General features: G+C 40.2%; 3 protein-coding genes and 1 long non-coding RNA gene across 6 annotated transcripts in view; 1 reads left to right on the forward strand and 3 right to left on the reverse strand.

The window, feature by feature from the left end:
• The window catches only part of LOC122652212 (ruvB-like protein 1), a 29,169-nt gene extending 22,222 nt beyond the window's left edge, over positions 1-6,947 (reverse strand). Inside the window, exons 1-5 of the mRNA XM_043845894.1 lie at positions 6,819-6,947; positions 5,832-6,020; positions 5,438-5,569; positions 5,140-5,289; positions 4,603-4,758 (exon numbers count right to left, since the gene is read on the reverse strand). Coding sequence (XP_043701829.1) covers positions 4,603-4,758; positions 5,140-5,289; positions 5,438-5,569; positions 5,832-6,020; positions 6,819-6,899 — 708 coding nt within the window. The 5' untranslated portion in view covers positions 6,900-6,947. The remainder of the gene's footprint in view (positions 1-4,602; positions 4,759-5,139; positions 5,290-5,437; positions 5,570-5,831; positions 6,021-6,818) is intronic.
• LOC122652214 lies at positions 1-18,859 on the forward strand. The gene is made up of 3 exons (XR_006331568.1): positions 1-11; positions 7,864-7,873; positions 18,790-18,859. It is a non-coding gene; the product is annotated as an uncharacterized LOC122652214 (long non-coding RNA).
• LOC122652213 (yrdC domain-containing protein, mitochondrial) lies at positions 16,027-22,111 on the reverse strand. Its single transcript, XM_043845895.1, has 5 exons — positions 22,021-22,111; positions 21,320-21,554; positions 19,136-19,311; positions 17,013-17,304; positions 16,027-16,295 (listed from the first exon to the last, which is right to left on the reverse strand). Exons 1-5 carry the CDS (start codon positions 22,085-22,087, stop codon positions 16,232-16,234), a joined length of 834 nt encoding a protein of 277 aa, XP_043701830.1. The 5' UTR covers positions 22,088-22,111; the 3' UTR covers positions 16,027-16,231.
• Positions 21,422-25,077, reverse strand: part of LOC122652211 — a 10,373-nt gene continuing 6,717 nt past the window's right edge. For 2 of the 3 annotated variants that reach the window (XM_043845893.1, XM_043845892.1), the window contains one exon: positions 24,347-24,748. In XM_043845893.1, coding sequence (XP_043701828.1) covers positions 24,663-24,748 — 86 coding nt within the window. In that variant the 3' untranslated portion in view covers positions 24,347-24,662. Of the gene's footprint in view, positions 21,555-24,346; positions 24,749-25,077 lie in introns of those variants that run through there. The other variant, XR_006331567.1, reaches the window with a different exon arrangement.

Below are 25,077 nucleotides of genomic sequence, written 5' to 3' on the forward strand. Positions count from 1 at the left end.
ATCTCTAACAAGTGGCGATTTTTCCTTTCTACCACACCATTCTAGGCAGGGGTATCAACACAACTGGTTTGATGAAGGATGCCATGATCAGCCAAATATTTTTGAAATTGTGATTCTGTATACTCTGTTCCATTATCACTTCTCAATACTTTGAGAATAGCCTGGAACTGAGTTTGGATCATTTTATGAAAATGCTGAAAACATAAGAAAATCTGATTTTTAGTGTGCAAAAGATACACCCAAGTGTGTCTAGAATGACAATCAATAAAGGAAACAAACCAACGATGACCAGAAATAGATGCTTTACGACTAGGGCCCCAAACATCAGAATGCACCAATTGAAAACAAGAACTCCTTTTATTTGAAATTGGATAAGTTGAACGTGTCTGTTTGGCCAGAACACAAGCCTCACAAAAAAAGTCATCCTTAGTACGAAGGGTGACCAAACTAGGAAATAAATGAGCTAAAATTCCTAAAGGGGGGTGACCTAACCTAGAGTGCCACTAGTAGAGTTCAGAAGAGACCATGGAGTTCTGGTGTAGCGAAGAAGGCAATGGTGGCGGAGAGAAGCGACCGTCATCAAGCAGGTACAGCCCACCGTGCACTTTACCCAATCCAATCGTCTTCCCAGAATCCAGATCCTGAAACACACAATGAGAAGAAAAGAAAGTGACTTTGCAGTTAAGATCACGATTAATACTACTAATGGAAAGAATGTTAGTAGTAAAATTAGGAATGTACAAAACAGAAGACGAGGGAAGAGAGGAAGTGCAGTTGATGATTCCTTTTCCGGATATGGAAGAAAGGGAACCATCAGCCACCTTGACCTTGTCTTTCCCAAAAGTGGGAGAATATCTGTGAAACAAACCAAGCGAACCAGTCATATGATCCGTAGCTCCAGAATCTATGATCCAAGGATGGGAAGCGACAGAAGCACAATAACCTCCAAATAGAATACCTGACCGGGCAAAGTGTGAACCTGAAGGAGCAGAAGAACTAGGAGGAGCTGATGTAGTAGAGGCAGCAACAACGAAAGACCTTAGCATACGTAGGAGTGCCTATAGATCATCCTGGGATAGACCAGTGTCAGTAGCAGGGGCTACGGTAACAGTCTCAGTCTGATGGGCCTTGGTCTTTGTCTTGGCAACCCTTTTAGCTTCAAAGTCAGCCGGTTTCCCATGAAGTTTCTAGCACTTCTCCTTGGTGTGATAGGGTTTGTGACAGTGCTCACAAACAACAGTCCCTATAGTAGAATCACCGAGAGAAGCAGTGCCACTAGGTGCAGGAGTGGCAGAGGCATCAGCCTTAAGAGCTGATCTATCAGTAATAGGAGGGCGCAACATGGCAGCCCTACTGTTCTCCTCAGAGGTCACCAAGGCATAAGATTGTTTAAGTGTGGGAAAAGGCTTATGGCCCAACACTTGAACACGAATCTGATCATACTCCACGTTTAAGCCAGCCAAAAAATCATAGACCCTGATCTTGTCCACATGCTTCTTATAGGAAGCAATATCAGTAGCTGTACTTGGGTGAAAGTCAAAAAAGTGATCCAGTTGCGGCCCTGCGCAAAGTAGCATAATATTTGGAGACTGCCAAGTCACCCTGAGTAGTGTGAAGGACCTTCTTCCTGAGTTCATAGACCTGGGCATCATTGCCAAACTGCCCGTAGGTCTCCTTGCAAGCAGCCCAAATCTCCGCGGCTGTGTCAAGGAGAAGAAAATTATGCTGCAAATCGGTAATCATAGAGCCAATGAGGTAGGACATAAGAACTCCATTGTTGGCCAGCCACCTGTCTTGAGCAGCTTCAATCTCAGTTGGCATAACACTAGTGCCAGTAATATGACCAGTAAGGCCACGGCTAGCAATGGCAAGGAGGCAGACCTAGACCAAAGCAAATAATTAGTGCCATCCAACTTGATTGGATTAGGAGTAAAGGTATGGTAATCTGATTTGCTGTGTCCATCACCAACAGAAGTAGTAGTCGAATCCACTGAGTCACCCATTAGAACAGTAGAAATGCCCAAATTACAAAGAGGGGCTGTTGTGAAGAGAAACCCAAGAAATCCTGCAAGTGAAGGGCTGAAAATTGGCTGAGAGCCCTCTTATAATGATAGAATAATGGTCTCCAAAAAACAGCAACAGCAGCAAGGGGAATCCCTTGTATCGATTTGTACAGGGTTTTGAAAAAAACCCTGAAATTGCTAAAATCGATGGAGGGAGGAAGGATGCCAAAAAACTAAAGTGTTGCATCTCCAACCAAGGTCGAGTGTGCCTTTATAAGTAGAGAACCAGTCTTCAGAAAACCAGAAGCAATAGAAGTCACCAGCCCCTAGATCGATAGTTGTCAGGGTTTTGAAAAAAACCCTGTTTTTGGTGAAAAATCGATCTTAGGGTTCTTGAACAGATCTGAAGATAGGAACAGATGTAAAGAAGATTGCCTGCTGCAGTTCTTGGTCTTCAAATAGGAGGAGTGGTCCCTTGTAGCAGATATGGAAGCAGTCCCCAAAAAACCTGAAGATTCCAAATATCGCAGAAGGTGATGGTGTCCCTATCGAGCAGAAAAATGCACCATGTAAAGAGGTAATTGAGGGCAGCAGCTGGATCTGGAGATCACCTCATCAGTGCTGCCCTATTGGGAGAATGAAGAACAAGAGAAGAGGAGAGGGAAAACTCGAGAATGAAAGAGAGAAAGAAGAAACTGAAATCAAGAATGGGAGAGAAGGGGTGTCCCTAATTCGAAATCTGCTCTGATACCATGTAGACAGATTAGAATTAGGTTGAATGCTTGGATGGCTAATTCATCCCAAGCACATCTTTATTTATAAGTATAATGACACAGTAAAAATATTTACATGAGCAATGTGGGACTAAACCACATACAAGAAACAAAAATAACAAAGGAACAAAAGGTCCAGAATACCCCCACAGTATTCTGGCCCATATATCTAACAGAACAGTATAAACCAAATGTAAGACTAGAATAAACCAGATGTACGTTTGATTGTTTCAAACTTCCAATTGCTTGCTTCTTCAGTTTTGTTGTCTTCTAGTTCTATGTTGATGTTTTATGACTTGATGTGGCTTTAATATTGATTTTTTATGACTTTATGTGACTTAATGTGGCTTAATGTTGATTTTTTATGACTTGAGGAGGCTTAATGCTGATTTTTTATGATATAAGGTATATATTGTAGCATACTAAAATATTATAGCATACTAACTAATGTTAGAAAGGGGGAAAATAAAAAATAACACTTGGGAGCGCCTTGGTCGCCTAGACGGGCACCTTGTCACCTAAGCGCTTAGACACCCCTCCAGCACCTTGGGTCGCTTTGCCGCCTTGACAACTATGGTTCTAACAAATCTCCCTCAGCCCAGCATTACTGCAGACAGCAAAGAAAAGAGAAACAATAGCAGCAAAACAAGACACTGAGGAAAGAAGAAGGAATCGAAGGAGATAGAAGAAGAAGAAGAAAACAGAGAGGGGAGAACTCACGAGTCTAGGCCACACAGGCACTCGACGAAATCCAAATTTTCATTCCATTCAAAACCGAAACCTTCGTTGATTACAACCATGTATTTAAAAAAATTATAGAAGACTCCTAACTAGACTCTAAAACTGAAACAAACTCTATCACTACCTAGCCTATTAAAAGTAAAACATAAGATGACAAGATAAATCCAAATAATAAATTTAAGGGAGAAAGTTCTCTTGTCCGGGAGCGTGGCCTATGCCAGCACTCCCATAAGTCTATCTCTCTCCTCCCCATTTGAAAAGACACTTCTGCCCCCTTGTTTTGAGGAGGAGAGAGATAGACACATGGGACTGCTGGCGTAGGCCACCCTCCCGAACAGAAAACTACTTCCCTAAATTTAAATATATAAATAAACTATAATATCCTAATGGAACAAAACTAAATTTGGATCCGGTTCATCTCCATCTAGGTTCCCTGACAGGTTTGGGCATGTCCAACGAAGTGCTCCTACATCACACAATACCCCCTTACTATTCCCGATACCCTCTCAACACCATCCAAACGCCTCGGTCAAGGGATTCTTTGACCGTGGCTTTAAGGAAAACAATCCCCTAAAAGAATCATGAATTAGATTTTTAAAAAAAAGCATTTAAATTTTGTAAGCATAGGTCTGAACACAAGAAATTCATTTTTACACTATCAAGGCAAAGAAAAAAATACAATCAGAGTGACGCATAGTATGTACATTAAATATCCACATATGGTGCATTTGGTTAGTGAATCAGATGAATCATTTCCTTCCATAAAATGATCTTGATTTATTGCCTGTCAATCAGTTTAGATCCTGACAAGAGGCCCAAATAAAATCCTAAGTTTTACATTTCTTTGAAGATCCTTTATTACCATGCAAATTTAGTATGACAAATCACTAAAATGTTATAAATTCCCCCCCCCCCAAAAAAAAAAAACAAGGAAAAAGCCAAAGGTTTTGTTTTTTTTTATGGAAACCCAAAGGTTTTGTTGTCTTGTAAATTTACAACCATATTTACCCTTACAATTACTAAGGTCATCAGAATAGGATCATATAGAAACTGCGGTTTTAGCTTCTAATGGAAATAAATCAGACCTGAACTATCTCCTTCTTCTTATGAACCTCTCCCTTCGGAAGTGGAACATACTCTTCAGCCTCAAGATCAAATTCTGTAGCAAAAGCATCACTTCTACCGACCCTTTTAACTGCTCCACTATTTGCCTCAATATATATAACATCACCAACAGCAACCTGCAATTTATATAACAGATTTTATAACCAACAAACAATATAAGCTGAGAAATGGACTATAAAAGCGGGAAATTTGGATAGATCACATGCTCAAATGTACATGAGATTATATGATAGTATTTAGTATCACAAGCATTTGATAATGGAAGCTTAATCAAGAGTTCATACGGAAATTACGATAAGAGAATAACACCAACAACAATAGCAATAATGATACATAATATCCATATATTTGTCGCCATGGTGGTAGAATAAAGAAGAAATTGAATTTAGAAAGAGACATTTGGTAAGATCCTGCAGCTAAATTGGTTGAAACACTGGAGTTGCAAGTTCAGGTCCAGTTTACCCAGAAAAGGAAATTGACAAATAAGAAGGCCTTACTTTTTCCTTAATCAGAGCATCATAAATAGTTGGATCTAACTTCAGTTGCTTCGTTCCTTTGACAGTTTTCAGCCCAATGATTACATGACTAATGCTTTTACCGTAACCTCCTGAAATGCTCTCAGTTTCTTCTGGAGAGAGTTCAGTTACCTAAAATAGGGTGGCCCACAAATCACAAATGAGCAAATTTCCCAGATGACAATAGCAAAGAAAGATCAATATCTAAAAAACAGATATATAGAATAATGTGAAATGGGACTCAAGAAAATAATTTAGAGAAATAATTGAAACAACTTGCCTCTCCTTCATAGACCTCTTTATTTTCCTTAATACGAAGACCTATAGCCCTTCTGAAGTTTTCCATTAGAACCTCAGTTTTCTTGACTTCCGAAGAATATACTTCAGATCCAACCATTGGGCAGAATGGTACCTACATTTTAGATAGAAACCAAATAAACTTGATTCAGTCCATAACAAGAGGACCTCATAAACCAACCAAAATTTGGTTTTAACTGCAGGTGGATAAATTCTGAGTATTGTTTCACCTTCAACAAGAAAGTAAGATGGGGAGCTACTAAATTTCCAGAGGTTAGCAGCAATATTGAGCCCAAGGAGATAAGGGGAAGTGGGACAATTCTGACTGAGAAACAAAAGACTTTGGCGAGAGTAAAACGATTAGAGAAAGAAGTTACCTTACTTCCAAGCTCCTGAGATATTCCAAGAGCCAATGCAGTTTTCCCAGTGCCAGGAGGGCCAGCAAGCAAGAGTGCCCGGCCAGCCATCTTTTTCTGCCGTATCATGTCAACAACAAGACCTGCTGCTTCCCTAGCCTCCAACTGACCCATAAACCCAGCAGACATAGGTATCGCCCTTCCATTGGCCTGGAACAAACCCACAAAACATTATTAGTGAACAAAGATATAAATGGTAACATCCTAGATTAGAGAATTATAAGAAGAACGAGATCAGGAAGCATAGATAATTGTGGCTTTAAGAACAACTCCAAAACGTTGAGAGTCAGACTCCCTCTGGCAGTGGTAGAACCCAAAAGCTCAACCAAGTGTAAACCGCAAAATCCTAGTAACAATCAGTAAAAGCTTAGAAATTAAAACTGACTTCTTTACAGACAATATTGCACCTAGGAAAAAATATTCCATGTTTCTGATTATAGACGGCACGTTCTGACCCTGCATGTCCATCATTTCCAGAATACTGTACGAAGAAAGAGTAGTAAAGAAACAGAACAAAAACATTGAACCGAAACTTTGAGATCACCGTAAGACACATAAAAACATATCTTAAACCCTAAAAACCAAAAGACCAGCTCCATTTCAGGACATTAGCAGCTCACAGACCAAAATGCAGTTAGATTGAGAATGCGTCGTATAGGAGTGGATCAAAATAACTATAGACCGAGTTCTTCAAGCAACAGAAATGGGGAAAATAGCAGACAAAATACACAAAATCGAAGTAACTATGAAACCAAGAAGTAAACACCAGAAAAATCTAAAACCTAATACCAGAACGACATAACCCCCACTGCCTTTGCGTTGGGAAGAAAACGGCGTACGTCAACAAACCCTACTAAGTCCCGACACCCAACTACCCCATCCTTAAGAGAAGAGAAAGATTTCTCATTTTCTTGTTTAACTGTGTATGGGAGCGAGAAGAAGATGTACCTCTAGACCCAGGCCTTTGATATGTGTATGAGAAGCTATTCGCTGCTTCTTGTTGGTGGACTGGACCTCTTCTATCTTCATCTCTCTCTCTCTCTCTCTCTCTCTCTCTCTCTCTCTCTCTCTCTCTCTCTCACCCGCAAAAGATTTCTCCCTCTCTCCCTCACACACTACGCCCTTCTCCTTCTTCGAGCTTTTCTTGATTCAGAAACAGTGGAAGCGGGAATTTCCAGGTTTTAGTTTCCTCGCCTCCTCAGTGCATAAGACCAGAGGGTAATTTGAAATGACAATTGAAAGACGAATGCCAATTGCAATTACTTAACGTAAGGGTAATTTTCATCTTAGGTCCCTGATGTTTGAAGAATTTGCACCCTCGGTCCTTCGTTTGAGCCGCTTGCAAGAAGAGGTCCCCGCATACGCATAGCGGCATAGGCAGATTCAAACGGAATATAACGATTAGATGTCAAATGACAAATTTGCCCTCATATATAAATCCAATTTGCTCAACTCAATTTGTAGGAAAATTATCCTCCCAAGTTCCCTTCCCGGTACAGTTCCTTATGAATAATTATTTCCTCCAATTCGTGAGCACCTCCAATTCTTGGATCCTTATCCCCTCAATTTATCTGTACCTCCATTTCCTCAATTCCATTTAATAGGAGGGGCGGAAATGACCACCTTATCCCCTACCCGAATACACTATCCGAGTGGGGTCCACCTCCCACTATTAGAAGGAATTGAGAAAATTGACGGGCAAGCAAATTGAGGTGATAATTTTCCCCAATTCCTCTAGGGGAGTGGACCCCACCTTGGGCAATGTTTTCAGATAGGGGGTAGGGTGGTCATTTCTACCTCCATGTGAGGAATTGGAGGAATTGAAGGGGGCAACGAATTGGAGGGGACAACGATTCAGTTCCCTAGTGCCTCTAATAAGAGGGGGTTGGACCCCACCCTGGCAATGTGTTCAGGTAGGAGATAAGGTGGTCATTTCCGCCCACTATGAGAGGAACCGTACGAACTATACCGGACAGAACCTACGAGGATAAAGATCCCAATTTGTATCTATTAGTTAATTTTCATGAAATAATAATCATAATTTTTTATTTTTTTTAAATAGCTACTTCATTGGTCAACTCATAGTCAAACTAATAATTTCCATGACATAATAATCAAGCGTTTGTAGTCCAACGGTTAGGATAATTGCCTTCCAAGCAATAGACCCGAGTTTGACTCCCGACAGACGCATTGTATATTGTTTATTGTTTGTTGACCACGGTGCACTGCAGTGTGGCCTCTTCAAATATAAATAGGGATTTAGCCCAATTTGACAGTGCACTGCGGTGTGATCTTGCGAGTACGACAAGTGGATGATGCAAAATCCAACGGTGCGAGCTCAATTGCACTTCTTCTTCTTTTTTTTTCTTCTTGAGCTTGGCACCATTGGATATCGCATCAATTACGTGTCGAGCTAGCAAGGTTGCACCACCAGATCGGTGCATTACAGAGGAATTTAATCAATTCATCCCATTCCCCAAACAGTATTGGGAAACATGCAAAATCACCCCAAGCACAAAGAAACACTTCGACAATGCTCCCAAATTGCCATTGTGAGACTTGAGCCTCGAGCATCTCTTGGAGTTGAAATTGGTCGTGCTTTATGTAATATAACTTAAAGGGGGTGAATTGGTTATCACTAGTGAAATATAAGTCTTTTTAAAATTCCTTCGATTCGATCGTAATTTAAACAAAGTAAATAAAGATAAATGCACAAAAGAAGAAAACACAAGATTTATAGTGGTTCGGCTAACCCAGCCAACATCCACTCCTCTCAATCTGGAGAGAATTTCACTAGTCTCTTCCTTTCAATATAATAGGTGGAAATAATATCTTTACAATCTTTTTACCAAGATAAAAGGATCCTAATCTTTTGAGGGTAAGAAAATCATTTGCACACCAAAGTACAGTCTAGGCTAATCCAGGAACACCTTGCTCATCTAGAGTTAACTAACTTAAGAGCAAGAATAAAGGTAGTCACAAAAAAAAGAGAATAAGAATTACCTAAGCAAGGAATGAGACATGTACTTCTTGAAGTGATGAATGATATGCAATGATGCTTATGCCTTTGCCCTTCTTATAAGGTGTAAGCTTCAATAAAGGTCTTGAAAGATGAAGTCACTCTTGATTAAGCTTTGAAATAGATTTTCTTGACTTTACACTAGTAAAGTACTTGAAATGACTTTTCTCCTCACAATAAAGCTTCTTTTTGGACTGTAGTGAATTATGGCAAGTACTGATATGTTCACTATTTATAGAGCTCATTTAATGCTCTAAAAACATGTGCATAAATTTTTGTCCATCTGGTCGATCTGAAGACCTCATCCGATCAACCGGGAAAAGTAGCTATTGGGAAATATAGTCGTTGGAGGCATGAGCTGGCCCATCCGATTGATGTTTGGTCGATCGGTAGATCGTCCGACACGATCCGATCTATCGGGCAGACCTCTGGGTATGTACCAGTAGAATTACTACCAGACCCAATCGAAAATACCTTATGATCTGATCGATAAGAGGATCGATCGACAGACTGTTTTGGTACTTTTTGACAGTCTGGCTTTTGGGGATTTGTTCCAATGCCTTTCCAATTTATACTTATGTAAAAATAGGTTATATAAACGCCTTCTAAGGTCTTATACATGATGCAAATGCTTTTTCATTATATGATTATGCAATTTCAAGTATGCAATGTGTTTTTATGTGCACACAAGCATCTTCTTGGAGATCTTCAAGTGATCTTTGCTTGAGCTTGAACTCTTCAAGAGGTATTGTCTAAATTCACATCCCATGTTATATGCATTACAGTTTATATACATACATACATACATGGTTAGCAAACACAAGGGCACACAAAAAACAATCCATAAATTAAATTGATCGCCTAACTCACTCACCAGTTGACGGACAATCGATTGGATCCCAAGTCCCGAATCCAGCATTCTAGCACGTCCCCGTATAGGTTCAAGTGCCCTAGGATAAGGGTACAATGTGTAATTAGGTTGGTGTTTAGGATCATAGGAAGTGGACCCCACAAAGAGATCTCGATGGGCTGGAATAGCCCCACCGGCAGAAGCTTCCTACTTGTCCTTCATGTCGGTCACTGGCAGAGGCTCACTGACATGAAGACATGGGGTCCACCGATAGGAGTAGCCTAGATGGTTCATGCCGATCCCCTATTTTGGTTTCTGTCGGTCTTATTGTCTTCACCAATCAGAGATTGGTCTTGGGTTTTTTGGGGTTTTGGCTTATAGGAGGTATACCCTAGGGCCTTATGGAGCTTCCTGGCCATGAGACCACCCCCAATCATGGGTTTGGTGCATCAACCCATTTGGGTTCATAAATCCCATGGTTTCCAATGGTTTTCTTCTCACAAACATGGGAGGTTAAGTCCATGGGGATGTACCTAGGGGTAGATGGACTCAATTAAATCCATACATATTGCTTAGTGTCAAGACATATAGGAACATTAATAAATCTTAAGAAAATCCCCCAAACCACTAGTCCTAACCTAGGTGTAGACACCTCATTTTGTCTTTTTCCCGGAGGTTTCCCATAACGATGATGAGTACCCTCCGAGGCCTAAAGTCGGTGTATCTGTGGATGTAGCTTTAGTGTGCACTACCCAGATCTGTAGACTGATCGTCATTTTCCCTTTCCGGAGCCTAAACCAAAGCCTCCAAGTCCTCCAAGAACCCCTGGAAAGACTAGCCCTAACCCAGACTCCTTGGAACCAACCTGGCCCAAACAACCCCTTTCATCCCTGTCGACATCGAGCCCACCTTCCATCAACATCAAGTCATCCCGTTTGACTGTCTAGCAATACATTCCTACTGTCTAACCTGCTTCGACATTCAGAATTCTTATTTCGACATTCAAACACAAACCCTCGATGTCGAGTGTTATTCATCGACAACCACTCGATGTCGACCTTACCTCACTTCAATGTCGACTCGGGTAATTTCAATGTTGAATTTCTACAAATCCAAGAAGCCCAAACATGCCATGTTTAGCTCTAATCTCGATTCCTTTCGCGACCAAGCCTATTTTTGGCACCTTGGATCTCAATTTTGGCTCCTTTAGGCCCCAAGAAACCCTTCCTAAGGCAACTTACCATTTGCCCATCCCCCATTGGCTCTCACCTTGACTTTACACCCACCGTCGATGTAAAGACCCCCCCTCTTGAATGATCCGGATTAACCCAAGGATCCCTACATGAATTTGGGAGTGCATTCACCCCTCTACATCTATTAATACACCCCCTCTCACGTTGAGGGGGGTTACATGCACTTCATATGAACTTGATTTGGTCACATGCATCTTACTTGCTTTAGGGGTGTCAATGGGTCGGGTTGGGCCGGGCTTGCCTAAACACTGACCCTGACCCTAGAGGCCTTAACCTAAACCCTGACCCTGACCCAACCCTGGCAGGGCCAAGAAACCCTCAACCCTGACCCGACCCTGCTAGGGTTTTCCCTAACCCAACCTGACCCTGATTAACCCTGATAGGGTCGGGTTGGCCCTGATTGACCCTGTCTTGATCCTAATTTCCAGATCTTCCTTTTAGGCACATACGTAGCATTCTAAGATAAGTTGCTTCAGTTACAATTGCTTTGATCTATTTTGAGGAACCCACAACTACATTAAAATCCTCCCTAATAAAATAGTTAATGGCATCAAGCCAAATCTTTACATACTAAAGCATCCATTTTAGACAGGTAGCAAGCATGTAAAATATGCATATGAACAAGTCGCACTGTCGCACTAACACATCGATTCTCATATGCAGACACACCATACCAGACAATGGAAGTAAAGTGTATTAAAAAAAAAAAAACCTTAGTAGGGGTTCCTCGATTTGTAGTCTTTTACAACACAAAATTATCATATCCAAAAGCTCAATTCTCAGCAAATGAAACCGGTAATGGAGAAAATTATGGGCCATAACAAAATCAATGAACAGGCAATGGAGCAGGAATGGATTTGCCAATAGGGTTATACCTTGATTTGGGGTATGGAATAAGCCAAGTTCCCTAAGTAAGATATTTTAGCGTACATCTTGGCTTCTGACAAGGAAACCCAACAGAGCAACGTGGAGAAAGAATTCCAATTGAATTTGATCTCCTGCTGCTCAGCCTACTCTTCCTCCTTCTCCTCCTCATCTTCATCAACACTACAAACTCCAAAGTCACCGTCATGGCAACAAGAACATTCACCGCATCGTCGTCAGTATTCTCTTGAATCTACAGCATGATTCAAGAGATAACCCTTGGGAGAAGCGTGAGATGCAAGGGAAGGGGCACATCAGAGGAAGATGGAAAGGGAGGCAGCAGAGGAAGATGAACATACCTTGATGCCTTGATCGTCAAGTGAATCGCCGTCGGGAAGGAGGAACAAAGGAAGAGGAAGGCAGCAGGCTAGCGTCGAGCGGCGATTGATGAAGAATGAAGAACTAAAGATTGAAAAATGAAAAGGGAAATAGAGACTATGGGATTAGCCGATTAGGGTTTACTAGGTTATCTCTTATGGGCATTTTTGTATTTTCATTTATAATATTATATATTATTATAAATATATATGTTTATAACTAATACAGGGTCGGGTCCGGGCTAAGCCCGGGGTCTTATCCCAAACTCGATCCGACCTTGCCAGGGTTAGCCAAAATCTCAACCCTAACCTGCCCTTCGGGCTGGCAAATCAAGGTCGGGTCCGGGCCGGGCTCAGGGCGGGTTCGGGCCAGCCGGGTATTATTGACACCCCTAACTTGCTCCCCCCTTTCAAGAGCTTTGAGTCCTTAGCCTTTGGCCCCACATTTGGCCTTAGCCTATTGCTTAACCCACCTCTTGAGTGCCACAATCCCTCTTGATACTTCAAGATCAAAGCATGGAGACATCAATCTGGAGACCTCGATGTTTGGTCAACGAAGTGTTCGCATACAAAGAGACAGGAGAAGCCACCACAAGCATCGTTCGTAGTTGTGTAGGCAAAATCGGAGGGGCCAACAGGGCCACTTATTTGTTTGGGCTTGAGAGGACGAGCTCCCTTGCTTCGTCCCTCCTCACTCCGATCGCCTCTCGATTTCTCATTCCCTCTCTATGATTCTTTTAATCCGTTGGCTAACATGGTTACCGTACCGCCTGATATTGAATTTCATTCTTGTAGCTTTATCCTTTTTCTCTGAATCTTTTGTTGGCAATCAGGGCCCAGCAGCAAAGCTGGCGTAGAGGCTTCATTCAGACGTTTCTGAGGTATGTAGGGGTGAAGCTTCAGTCCATTCGTCCTTTGGCAGGCGTCGGTAATCTGTAGCGATGGAGTATCCCATTACCTTTCTTTCGATTTTCATTCACATCTACTCTCTTTGTGGAGTACTTGCTTAACGTACAAATATTATGAGTTACAAAAGGGAAACCTCCACACTACTATTTCGATTTTCATCCAACTAGGTAGGTTCTCCTTTGCTTCTTAGTCTTGCTTAACACGTTGATTTTGCTTAATCTTCATTTTGCATCTCCGAGAGGAGGGTGATCCCATCTTTCTAGATGGTGATCGCACTTTTTTTATTTATTTATTATTATTCATATTCTTTTTATGTTGTATTTATATCTCCACGCATGCATGTCTCCATGATCCCCATCCTCTGTAGTCTAAGAGTCTCTCATGCATACACGCCATGCACACACTTTTTCACGTTTTACTTTCAATTTCCATGCTTCTCCATGCACACACATCGAACTACTATCTTCAATTCCATGTCTATCATCTTATCCTACTTAGCTAAGTGTCTACCATGCTTAAGTCCCATAGGTCTTTAAGTCCTTGCTTTACATTCATGTATACTAACTCTTGCCTTGTAGCTGAACCTCCAGATATGTGTTTCCTTGCCTTCCTTTGTATTTGACCTTCTATAATCTTCTTCTATTTTATTTTCTCCTCAAAAACATATTATAATCCTACCCAATTTTGCCTAGCAATAGAAAGACTGGCAAGTCCGGGCGGACTGGGGTGCCTAATACCTTCCCCGAACCGTAACTTGACCTGTACCCAGACTAACGGATCACGTGTCCCCAGAAGGGTGTAGCATGAGAGTCATTAGAATTACATCTTGGGTCCTAGACCATGCTCTAGGTGACGACTCCCTACAACACACATTCACCTCTCTCTTCTCTCTAACAAGGTGATGATGTGGAAGACACATGGCAACCCCCCGCCATGCCAGCCATTTTGTCCTCACACTAGGGTTCACTCATAGGAGTTGAGATTTTAAATAGGAATGGAATGAAGGTTATAATAGTTCATTTGGCTTCCATTCAATGAGAACAACACCCTCCATTAATGGCTTCCTCACTTAGGTAGGTGGAGCTCCATCAATGGTAGTTCATTCTACAACTAAGACTAGGATGAAATAAATGGAGGGAGAGAAATGAGATTAAATGTGAGGTTAGGTACCCTCCATAATCAAGGCATGAAGGTCAGCCATTAATGGTCTCTCCATTACGTAGGTGGAGCATTCATGGCATGCTCAAACGATCCAAACCTTAGGTCTCTAAATAGGAAAATTAGAGAGAGAGAGAGAGAGAGAGAGAGAGAGAGAGAGATGGGGGGAAGACACTCACCAAGGTAGGAGCTGAGCTTGGGGCCTAGGCCTGTGCTCCACTCCTTCTCCTTCCTCTTCTTCTTCTTCTTCTTTTTTCCTTCTCTCCACGATTTCTCTTTCCTCCTTCCTTTTCAGCTTTTGCAAATGAGAGGGAGAGATGAGAATATGGGTTAATAGATGACTTATGACCCTAGGGTTTGTTTGGTTGGGCTTAAGTCTCTAGGGTGTGTTTTAGTCTAGGACTTGTTTGGATGGGATTTAGGTCCTAAGGTCCAATTAGGGAATTGGGTCATTGATACTTGTAGGCCCACAGTCCATTCAAGTTTTAAAGAATAAGGGCCCAAAGGTCTTAGGTCCAGCTTCATGTTAGTGGGGTGGTTAGATAGGGCCCACAACTATCTAGTGCAATTTATTTTCAATTAACTATTAACTATGTTATGATATAGGGTACGGGAATAGCGATTCACCTCACGCATACGGACTCTGTCAATAACTTACATGAATCAAATGCGGTGATTGAGATGCATGGTCAAGTTGAGCAATCATAGTTAGTAGCTTACTCCCAATCATCCAGAAGTGGTGGAGGAAACCGGTACGGGCCTTGGTCCGCAAGATGGTATTCCAGAATGCTCATTTATTGTCAAACTTCCCCTTTTTTCGGTAGAGGAATCTCCTTGACGACCTTTCCCATGTCACGGTCAACAATCTTGTGTGATGGCTTGAGTATCATGGCCCACAAGTCTCTAGCATATTCCGCTGGCAATTCTGCACACAAGGTTCAAACCAGACCGGGTTCTGGACATGGGTTTAACAAAAAAGTATGTAGGGGGTATTATGTCTTGTATTCCATCATTTGCATTTGTGGGTTGATTTTGAAGGGCTATTAAAAGGCCGTAGGGTCCGTAGGGCTCGAGATTTTTTTTAATTATATAGATATTTTGGTGAATAACTTATATAGGGTTACACTATATATTTGTACCAAAGGGTTCTTTGTCTATATTCAAGCTGAGAGTAAGTGTGAGGATGAGCGACTGTAACATTATTCACCATTGATAGTGAAGTAGATCTCATCTCAACTTATTCTCCATTGATAGTGAAGTAGATCTCATCACACTGCAGACGTAGGCAATCTTGCCAACTCACATAAATCATTATGTACATTATGTGATTGTTGTTTGTGATTTCCATTCTTCTCTGCATAATTTTCTACAAGTATTCCTCCATTGTGGGTTTATAGATGGAGGTTTATAATTACTCTGCCCCTAATAGACAAAGTTCCAAAATGCCCTTCAACATTTTCAAAGTCCCATCTGACAATGAATTACCTGTTTATAACAAATTAACAATGCATTACCTGTTTATAACAAATTAACAATGGAGTACTACTGAACTCAATACAAGAAGAATTACCAATAACTATTGATTTGATGAATCAAATCTATAAGTCATTGGGAAGTCCATTAATTAGTCATCAGAGAGTTTGAACTAAAATAATTTAGAGCTGATGGTTGAAGAATTCAAGCCCCCCCCCCCCCCCCCAAAAAAAAAAAAATCACCTTTTCTTCGTGTTAGCATATTATTGTTTGGTACAATGGAGATACAATCCATTTTTTGGTATCCCATTGAGATACAATCAGTTCAAAGCTGCTTGTTCTAGTTACAGTAAAATTGAGATAAAATCATTCAGTCAAACATGGCTGCCAATTATCATCGTCCATGCAATATCTCTGCCTTTGTATCTTAGTGAAATAAGGTTAACTGCTGTTCTGCATCAAGTTGCTGTTGCTTCTTCTATGGAATATCTCTTGAGAACTGCTACAGTCTCTTCCATGGCACTGCAAACACAACAAAAACCCATTATAATTATGAAGTAACAGGCGTCCAAAAACAGTGGCCGTCTTATCCATTGCAATTTGCTGAAGTTAGCTAACATTTGTTGGATTGTTGCAGCTATAAACAAGAAAGAATAGTGGAATGGTATGTCCTGAGTAGTAATAACAATTAAGAACTCATAATTTATCCAACCAAGTTTGTTCTTCAGATGGGTAGGTTAGAGCTGCTCAGAAGTCTAAGCAAGATACCGAGGTCCTTGAGCAATTTCCTATCCAAGTCCAAGAGAAAAGCTATGACCAAAAATTAATTATAGTTCTTTCATTGTGCATTAGATCCAGAAGATAAGAAAAGAGGGCCAAAAATACACCACTAAATTCAAGGCTTAAACACTTTGAGTGCTCAAGCTCAAAGACTCAAAGCAGGCAAAGGAATGATGTGATGCTGACTACTTGGTACTCCAACAAAAGCATACCAAATAGAATTGATTGTGAGAAGGGAATTACAGGAGAAATTTTGCTATAACAGAACCAACTAGAGAAAGATTTGATAGCATAACTGGAATGATACATAATCCACTTAAGCTTCAAGTCCACCTGAACACAGACATCGTTGAGAACCATATCATGCTTTAAGCTTTTAAACATTGTTAGGTCATCACAGATGATAACTAAATAGTAGCCAATCAACCTAAGTGAAAACAAGTGACTTCCAGACTTTACCTCCCGGGTCTAAGGATCTTGTACTTCCCTATGTCAGTGAGATCCACAACTGTTGACCCAGAACGTCCTGAAGGAAGCAGACCACCATCAAAAACATAGACACAGTGCTCCCAAAGGTCCTCAAAATCTTTAATGCACACACTGCTAGGCTGCCCACTTCGGTTTGCACTTGTAAGGGCCAATGCACTTCCAGAACCACGGGCGATGAACCGAATAAAGTTGGAGTCTGGCACTCTGACACCAATGCTATCCAATCCTGGATTCAAGGACTTCTCAAGAATACTAGAATCGCCTGAAAAGAAAATAAATAAATATAATCACTCATTCCAACCAATTATCTGAGAATACAGAACATTTAGACATTCACCCCCTGCCAATAAAACCGTGTGCATTCTGTTTGTTCTTACAATGCATGAATGAGTGAGGGTATTTTAAGTCATTCAAACTGTTTAAGTAATGAAAGACAAGGTGTTTTATTACCATTAGGGTCATAAATGTCCAAAAAAAAAAGAAGAGTAAACCAATAATTAAATTATGAAAATATGGGAGGCAGATGCAGAAATGAATAACAGAACCACAAACATAAAAGTTAAATACATCACATGTCAAGTCTCTTGAGACAAGGATCCAAATAATCGGGCTTCTCTAACATTCTTCCCAAATCAGACAGCTTCCTCTTCTTCTCAAAAGAAGAGGATATGGTCTTAAGACCCCATGACTCAAATAAAGTATGAGTACAAAGTACAAGATGACCACCACAAAACTATACCGGAAACAGATTCAAGGTCGAACCACACCCAGTTTTGCTAGACTATCCACAATCTCATTGGCAATCTTTGGTTTCCAATGCAATGACCAATTCAACTCAGAACAAAGGCATCTAACAAGTCTAATGAGATGTGAATCTCCATGTCTCCAAAGCTGCATCTTTCATCCACCCGAAAACATTGGTTTAATCTGTTTCTATATTAGCCTTGCTATAAACTTAATAACAAACTCCAGCAGTTAACTGCCATCTTCAATTGTAGCAAGTCAGCCTGATTAAAATCCCCCTCCCAAATTGGTCCCAAATAAGCTCCAGCTACAGTTGCATCCCCCACCCAATTTATGTCAGCAATTCCAGATGGACCTGAATTTCCCAAGGAACTCCATCCAAGATTCATTTTAGCATTTCGATAAAGAGGTCATTGATGCAACCCTATCACCTATCCCTGGAAACAGTAAAGGTCTCCAACTGAAAAGTAGGAGATCCACTCGGATACACTTCTTCAGCTACAGCCCAAGAAACTCTTCTTAATGGGATTCTAATCTCCTAACAACTTTAACAGAAGATAAGAAAAACAATATCCGAGGGTTAAGTAATATAGGACCGAAACAGAGAAATCTCAGCAGTTGGAGGCTAAACAGATCAGAATAGGTTCAAACTTTTGTCGATGGATCTGCTTTGTTTACAGAACAGGTCTGCAAAGTTTTATCACAATCTGACCACTGGACTGTGAGTTCTAGAAAAACCCTAGAGCTGTAAGGAAAAACAGAATCCAAGTTGTAGTAATTGAAGAACAGAATAAGAAATCAAGAACAGAACTTCCAATAAAAGAGATGAAATTACTGAAGCTAGCTCAATCCAAAAGAATATTGTAGAACATGCAAATAGTAGCAAAGCTTGAGAAATAGTAAAGAACAGCACAACCTCAGGGTTTAAATCACATAGATCTGATATGAATCTATGATATCAGGATAGATAGAAAGATAGAAAGATAGGAAGATAACCAGCTAGGAATCCAGCTAAGCCTCACCCAGAATCCACCAGGTATGCTACTGAATCCACAGCAGCTTGTTTCAGAAAACTGAACTCTGTTTAATTGCTAAAATCGATGGTGATATACTAGAATTCATATCTGATGTCCATTATCTGTATATATATCCAAATAAATGGATACAGATCAAGATGAACCCTGTAATTTTTTACTATCCATTTACATTCCTAGAATAGATTACCAACATGTTGTGCATTTTTGTATAATCACTCATTATAATTTAGGGGAAAGGTACCAAATATCTACTAAGTAATAAAATATCTTCCTTTTCCTTTTGAAAAGAAAATAAGCTTACAAGTTGCAGACCTCGCCTTAGTACAACAGTCACTGGTCCCGGAAGGAGTTCGTCAAGCAACCCGTGAGGCAAATGATCAATGGCAGCAAAACGGCTTATGTCTTGTACATCCCCGACAGAAATTGCTAGAGGACTTGTCTGCTTACGTCCTTTGATTTCATATATTCTGTTCACTGCTTCTGTGGAACTGTAGTAACACCACTAAAATTATATTAAAGTGAAGTAATACAGATAAAGACAGCAATATTTACCTACAATTCCACATGGAAAATGCCCAATATAAGTACATATCAAACATTGAGGATGGTCCATGTATTCTGTGAATCTCCATACAGATACTGATACAGAAAAGCTCCAGCAGTTGGTCATGGTTCACCTTTGAACCAATTTCTGGTTCAGTTTCAGGTCTAAAATCAACCATGCGGGTCCAAGGAAGGTAAATCCTGGAAACCAGGACTCATGGGACCCAGTCTGGAAGAATTTTCTAGCTTGAGGTTCCAGGTTTTTCAGGAACTTTATCCTCAGTCCAAGTTGTGGGAGTTTATTTCTTTCTTTATTTAATGTAATAGTGGGGCTGGGTTGGGACAACATAAGTTCAGCCTTTTGGGTTAGTCTTCTGCTTTATTAATCAAGTTGGTAAGATAGATTAGGACACTCCAAGTCAGCCAATGATTAGAGGAGTTTTTTCTTTTTCTGTTTGATTTCTTTCTTTAAGAGTTTGGTCAGTTTGGGACTCTTCCAGAAGCAGCCTATGGCTGGAAGGGGTTTCCTTTTTTATTTAATAAGTTTTTTCAGTCGTTTGGATTAGTTAGGACTTCTTTCCTGTAGGAGGTTTTCTTTATAGTTTTAATTTGTTTCTTTTATTTATTCTAGAACCAATCAGGATTGAGCCCAAAGTTAGTATCATAAATATAGTGTAAGGCTGCTCAGCCCCTACGATTTGATTACATGGAATAGAAATCCTTTTTCTTTTTTTTGGGGGTGGGGGGGGTTTGGAAATGTGAGATTGCTGTCTCCCTTATCTATCCTCTCTCTCCACTATGATCTCTCTTCTCTCCACTTTCCCCTCCCCATGATTCTGGTATTTCTGGTTCTTCTTCCCTGCGACTTATCTTGTCCTTAGGCCTGTGAGCAGTGTGAAATCCGAGAGTTGGATATCAGATGCATCAGATACATTTGCCTCCTAATACACTTTAAAAAATACACATCCCTTGTCCCAGTAAAATACTTAAACATATCAATTCCTAGATTCAGCTAAAGATATGCTAAGTAGCCAACTTATTTGAATCCATCTTAACCTTTGGGATTGAACCAGGGATTCTCAACCAGAGGAAATGTGTTAAATTTTCTTCTCCTCCAAACGACTAGATACATAAAGCTGGGTTGCTCATACACTTGCAAGATTAATTTGGGTAAGACATTTTAGAGCGTGGCATGGCAGATCGGATGGAGCCCAAAATCCCTGCTCACATCTAAAAATTTCAGCCTAAACAGAGTTTGCCAAGTGGCAGAATAGAGGTTTGAAAATTCAGACCATGGGAGAATACAGAGTAGTGGTCCGAGACTCCGAGTACTGTAGACATGCATGGACATACATGGAGATGTATGCCAATACATGGGACTACGGGAGAGTACTTGACTGAATTAGGTTTTGAAAGTTGACATGTGGCTAATCCAAACCATGTACTATCTATCCCATGGTCACATTTGCCACATCATCATTCAACACGGCACAATAAGGATGAACCACTTCGACAAACTTATCAAAGTGAGGCACTCAAAATGAGTTTTTTCCTGATTAATATATAGCACTGACAGTTGTAACTAAAACGTTAACCTAAAAGAAAAGCTTTACTTAGCAATTTCATGCCAATGCAAGATTATAGATTCTGATTGTGAATGAACTCCAAACTTTGTGAAAATGAAAACAGATGCTATCTATCTTAGATCAGAAATCACCATTTCTTCATCATCCAACCAGAGGGGTTGTTTTCTAGTCTTTCCGAATTCCCAGAAAAAACTTGAATGCCCTTCCAAATTGGTAATCTCCTTTACCCTGGTTCTCTAAAACTTATGTTCGGATTATCATTTCTATACAACAAACTTATTCTTGAACCGATAAAAGGAATATGAGAAATTCGCAGTGAAGTTTCAAACCCATTAAAAGAATAAAGTTAAAAGGTCTCATAATTTACCAGGCGTCACAAGCAAATCCATAGAGGGTATCGGTTGGCACTGCAATAACTTTGCCAAATTTAATAGCGGCAATGGCCTCTTCAGCATACGCTTCATTGGCTGGAAGAACAACCCCCGTCTTTCTTTCTAGGTCCAAGTCGCATTTATTCAAACCACAAGCCATTTTATAAGAGAAACCTCCACCCAGTCTCCTCTTTTGGTGCAGCAATTTGAAAAAACCCAACTTGGCAGGACCTGAAAAATGAAAAAAAAAAATATATATATATATACAACTGGCATGAGAAGGTTCTTCAGCTCACAGAAGAGCAACTGAATAGCCATATCAAATTGAGTTTTTTGAGCGGAAAATCGATCAAACAAAGAAGAGAAAACGAGACGGGCAAAAAAACAAACAATCAGTGAAAATAAAGAGAAAAAAAGGGGAAAATTCAGACAAAAACCAAGAGTAAAATTTACGAACTGAATAAGCCGAGAAAATACACAGGAGAAAAGCTCAATTGGTCGCAGAGATTAGCGGAACCCGCAGGAAAAAAGAAAATACCATTATATGGGTTTGGAAGGAGCGAAAACATCAAAACAAGAGCAGAGAAGAAACGATTTTCTACAACCTATAGAGGCAGGCGCAGTCGCGCTGGCACATGCACACACGTACTTACAGAGAGAGAGAGGGGATAAGAACTGAAGGTATCCTAAAGAGCACCTGTGAGAGATGGAGAGAGCGCAAAGGCAAGGGTCGATCTTCCTGCTATTTTAGCGGGAAAGTTCATCCGTCGTCTTGAAAGAAGATTCTGACGGCAGGTACTATTCTATCCGCAAAAGAAGATTCCCCCTCCCCAGTTTCTAGTGTTGTGTTTGTACTTTAGTACAGTGTAACAAAGAAGTTTCAGATGCAGAGAATAAATTCTTCAAAAACCCTAGCACGTGTGTTACTTACCCATTTTTACTCTCCCTAATTGAAGCTTCGAATCATCTTCCTTCATTCATGGTCATGGCTAAGGGTGTCAATCGGTTCGGTTTCGGGTATTCGATCTGGTTTCGGTTCGGTTTCATGCATTGTAGGTGTGATCCAAAATCGAACCGATACCCGACTCGGTTTTGTACTTGCAACCGAATCCGAACCCCCCTCGGTTCGGTTCGATCTCGGTTCTATTTCGATTTCATAAAACGGTTTTCATTCGGGTCTCATTTGGTTTTTATTGCAATATAATTCTGTTATTGTATATGGTTCCATTTTTTTTTATGGAACGACAACACCATCAAACCTTCAAATTGACAATACTACTTTGTTTTTAGTAAATTTCAAAATGCCTTGTCCATTAGATATTTGGATCGTTCGGACTTTGGAGAAAATGGAACGTTTGAATTTGAAAGAATTATAAGATTAACTTGAAGTAAAAGAGTAAGACTAAAATAAAAGCAATAAAATAGGAAAGGGAATATAAAAAGCCAATCGGTTAGAGAATTAGAGTTATAGTGATAAACAATTACCAAAAAACAAATACGATTTTAATTACTTACTTACTTTAAATCTTTAATTACTTAATTATCTTATTAAATATCTTTTACCCAATTAAAAGAAATAGGGTTTGGGGATTAAATGGATATTCGGATCGGTTTTGGTTCAAACCGATGGTTTTGGACATGGAACCGAAACCGAACCGAACCGAATTAATATATCCAACATTTGAACCGAAACCAAACCGAATTAATTCGATTCGGCTCGGCTCGGTTAATTCGGCTCGATTTCGGATTCAGTTTTTGGTTTTGGTTAGTTATTGACACCCTTAGTACTCATGGCAGGCATCTCACCTACTGGCAAATAGTCAATTTGGTCCGGTTTTCAATCGAACCAAACCGGTTATTGTCTGGACTAGGCCAAACCAAAACCAACTGAAGTCAGTTTCGGGCGATTCATTTTCAATTTATTTCGGTTTTCTCTTATCGGGCTTTTATCATTTGGATATGGAGCTCAATCCGATTTGGTTTTGGTTTCTCATATATATAAGGGAGGAGAGAGATAGACACAAGGAAGTGTTTCTGTACGCTATACAGTCTAGCAATGTTCTTTCTTGCTATAAAAAATTATGACAAAATATGTTTTTTTAAAAAAATTTATCTTCCTGATTTTTGGGTTTGTATCAGTTTTTATTAGATTTGATTTGAATTGATCAGACTGGTTCAATTTTCAACCTGTCTTATAATATCGAACCGATAGAAAATTGATTTGGTTCAGTTTAGGGTTTGACACTCCTAATCTCACCCCGGTCCCCATCAATACCCACATTGAAGAAATACCTCATTCGCCCAATTTCTAAGAAGAGTTGAGGGTGGACCTTTGTGCAATGGTAAAATTGCTCCATTGTGACCAAGTGGTCACGGGTTCGAGTCCTTGGAAACAGCTTCTCCGCGAAGCAGGGGTAGGGCTGTGTACGTTATGACACTCTCCAAATCCGCAGTGGCAAGAGCCTTGTGCACTGGGTACGCCCTTTCTTTTTAGTAATAGCTTCCTTCACCACCAGAACATGAAACCCCACTAGTCAGTACACTGGAGAGAAAAAAAAAGAGGGTTTCATCTGTTCAATTGTCTATGCATTTCTACTCTTTCACAATATTCAGACTGAACAGATCTTTTCAGAATTCAGTCGAATACTCCTAGACATGTTCACACTTAGGCTGTGTTTGATATGCCTTCTATGCCAATTTCGCATTCTCGAATGATAAAAATAGTTGTTTTTATTGTCTAAGAATACGAAATCAATCTAGAATGCATTCCAAGAATGCATACCAAACCCAGCCTTAGTTTTAAACAGTCAAACCCATCAGATGTTCTAGTGTTCTACATAATAGTAGGGCCTGGATTATTTTCGCAAAGTGATGTTTTGATCTCTAATCTCTTTCAAAGGGGGACAGATTTTGGAGTTGGTTAGTAGGCCAAGCAGAATGCCTTGCTATTCAGCCTATGGTAAATGTCATACGGAAGCAATGAAACTGAGGCAATTCAATTCCATTCTATTCTCAACTAGTCATACAAAACCACTAAAACCCATTTCATTTTCTATGACAAAATGTAAGAAATAATACAGAACGGGAGACACATAAACACTTAATGTTGCTTATGACCCAGATATGTATAACTTTCTGTACAGGCCAGACCTTTTGGACTTTGCTACCACAACAATATAAACTGTCATATGAATACTGATTCAGCTCCCTTGTGAGCCATCTTCTTAACTTCCGAGTTCATTTTGGTGGCGGTTGGATTCAGGCTGGGGTGTATAAACTTCTTGAGAGGCTTGGCGAAAATCTGCCCTAGTGCGCTGACGACTCCTCCATCTCAAGAACTCAACAATAATAGAATTGCCACTCATCGCAACACCAAAACCAGCAAAGGTGGAGAGGAGAATGGATAGAACGGCTTGCAGATGAAGCTGTAGAATTCCATATAAGCAACAAAGACAACAAATTATATTGGATGAAGCACCTTTCTACCAAATGTATTTATGTTAATGATGACTGGCATTCAAACTAAAAGTCTGCCAAAGACCTGGACAGACAGCTGGGATAATAGTGGATAAGACTGAGTAACTCGAGGCAAAGTAAGGTTTCAGTAAAGCTAAAGAAAACTGAACGCTTCTTTTGCTTTCAGTTCAGAAATGCCTATTTAATGGTTCAATCGGAAAGATTGTGCAGTGAATACTGAAGCTTCGCTGATAATGACCTCAGTAATCTTAGCCTAGCTTTGACTCATCTCTACTTA

Source organism: Telopea speciosissima, chromosome 2 (assembly GCF_018873765.1).
Source record: "Telopea speciosissima isolate NSW1024214 ecotype Mountain lineage chromosome 2, Tspe_v1, whole genome shotgun sequence".
In the NCBI taxonomy this organism is placed as follows: Eukaryota; Viridiplantae; Streptophyta; class Magnoliopsida; order Proteales; family Proteaceae; genus Telopea; species Telopea speciosissima.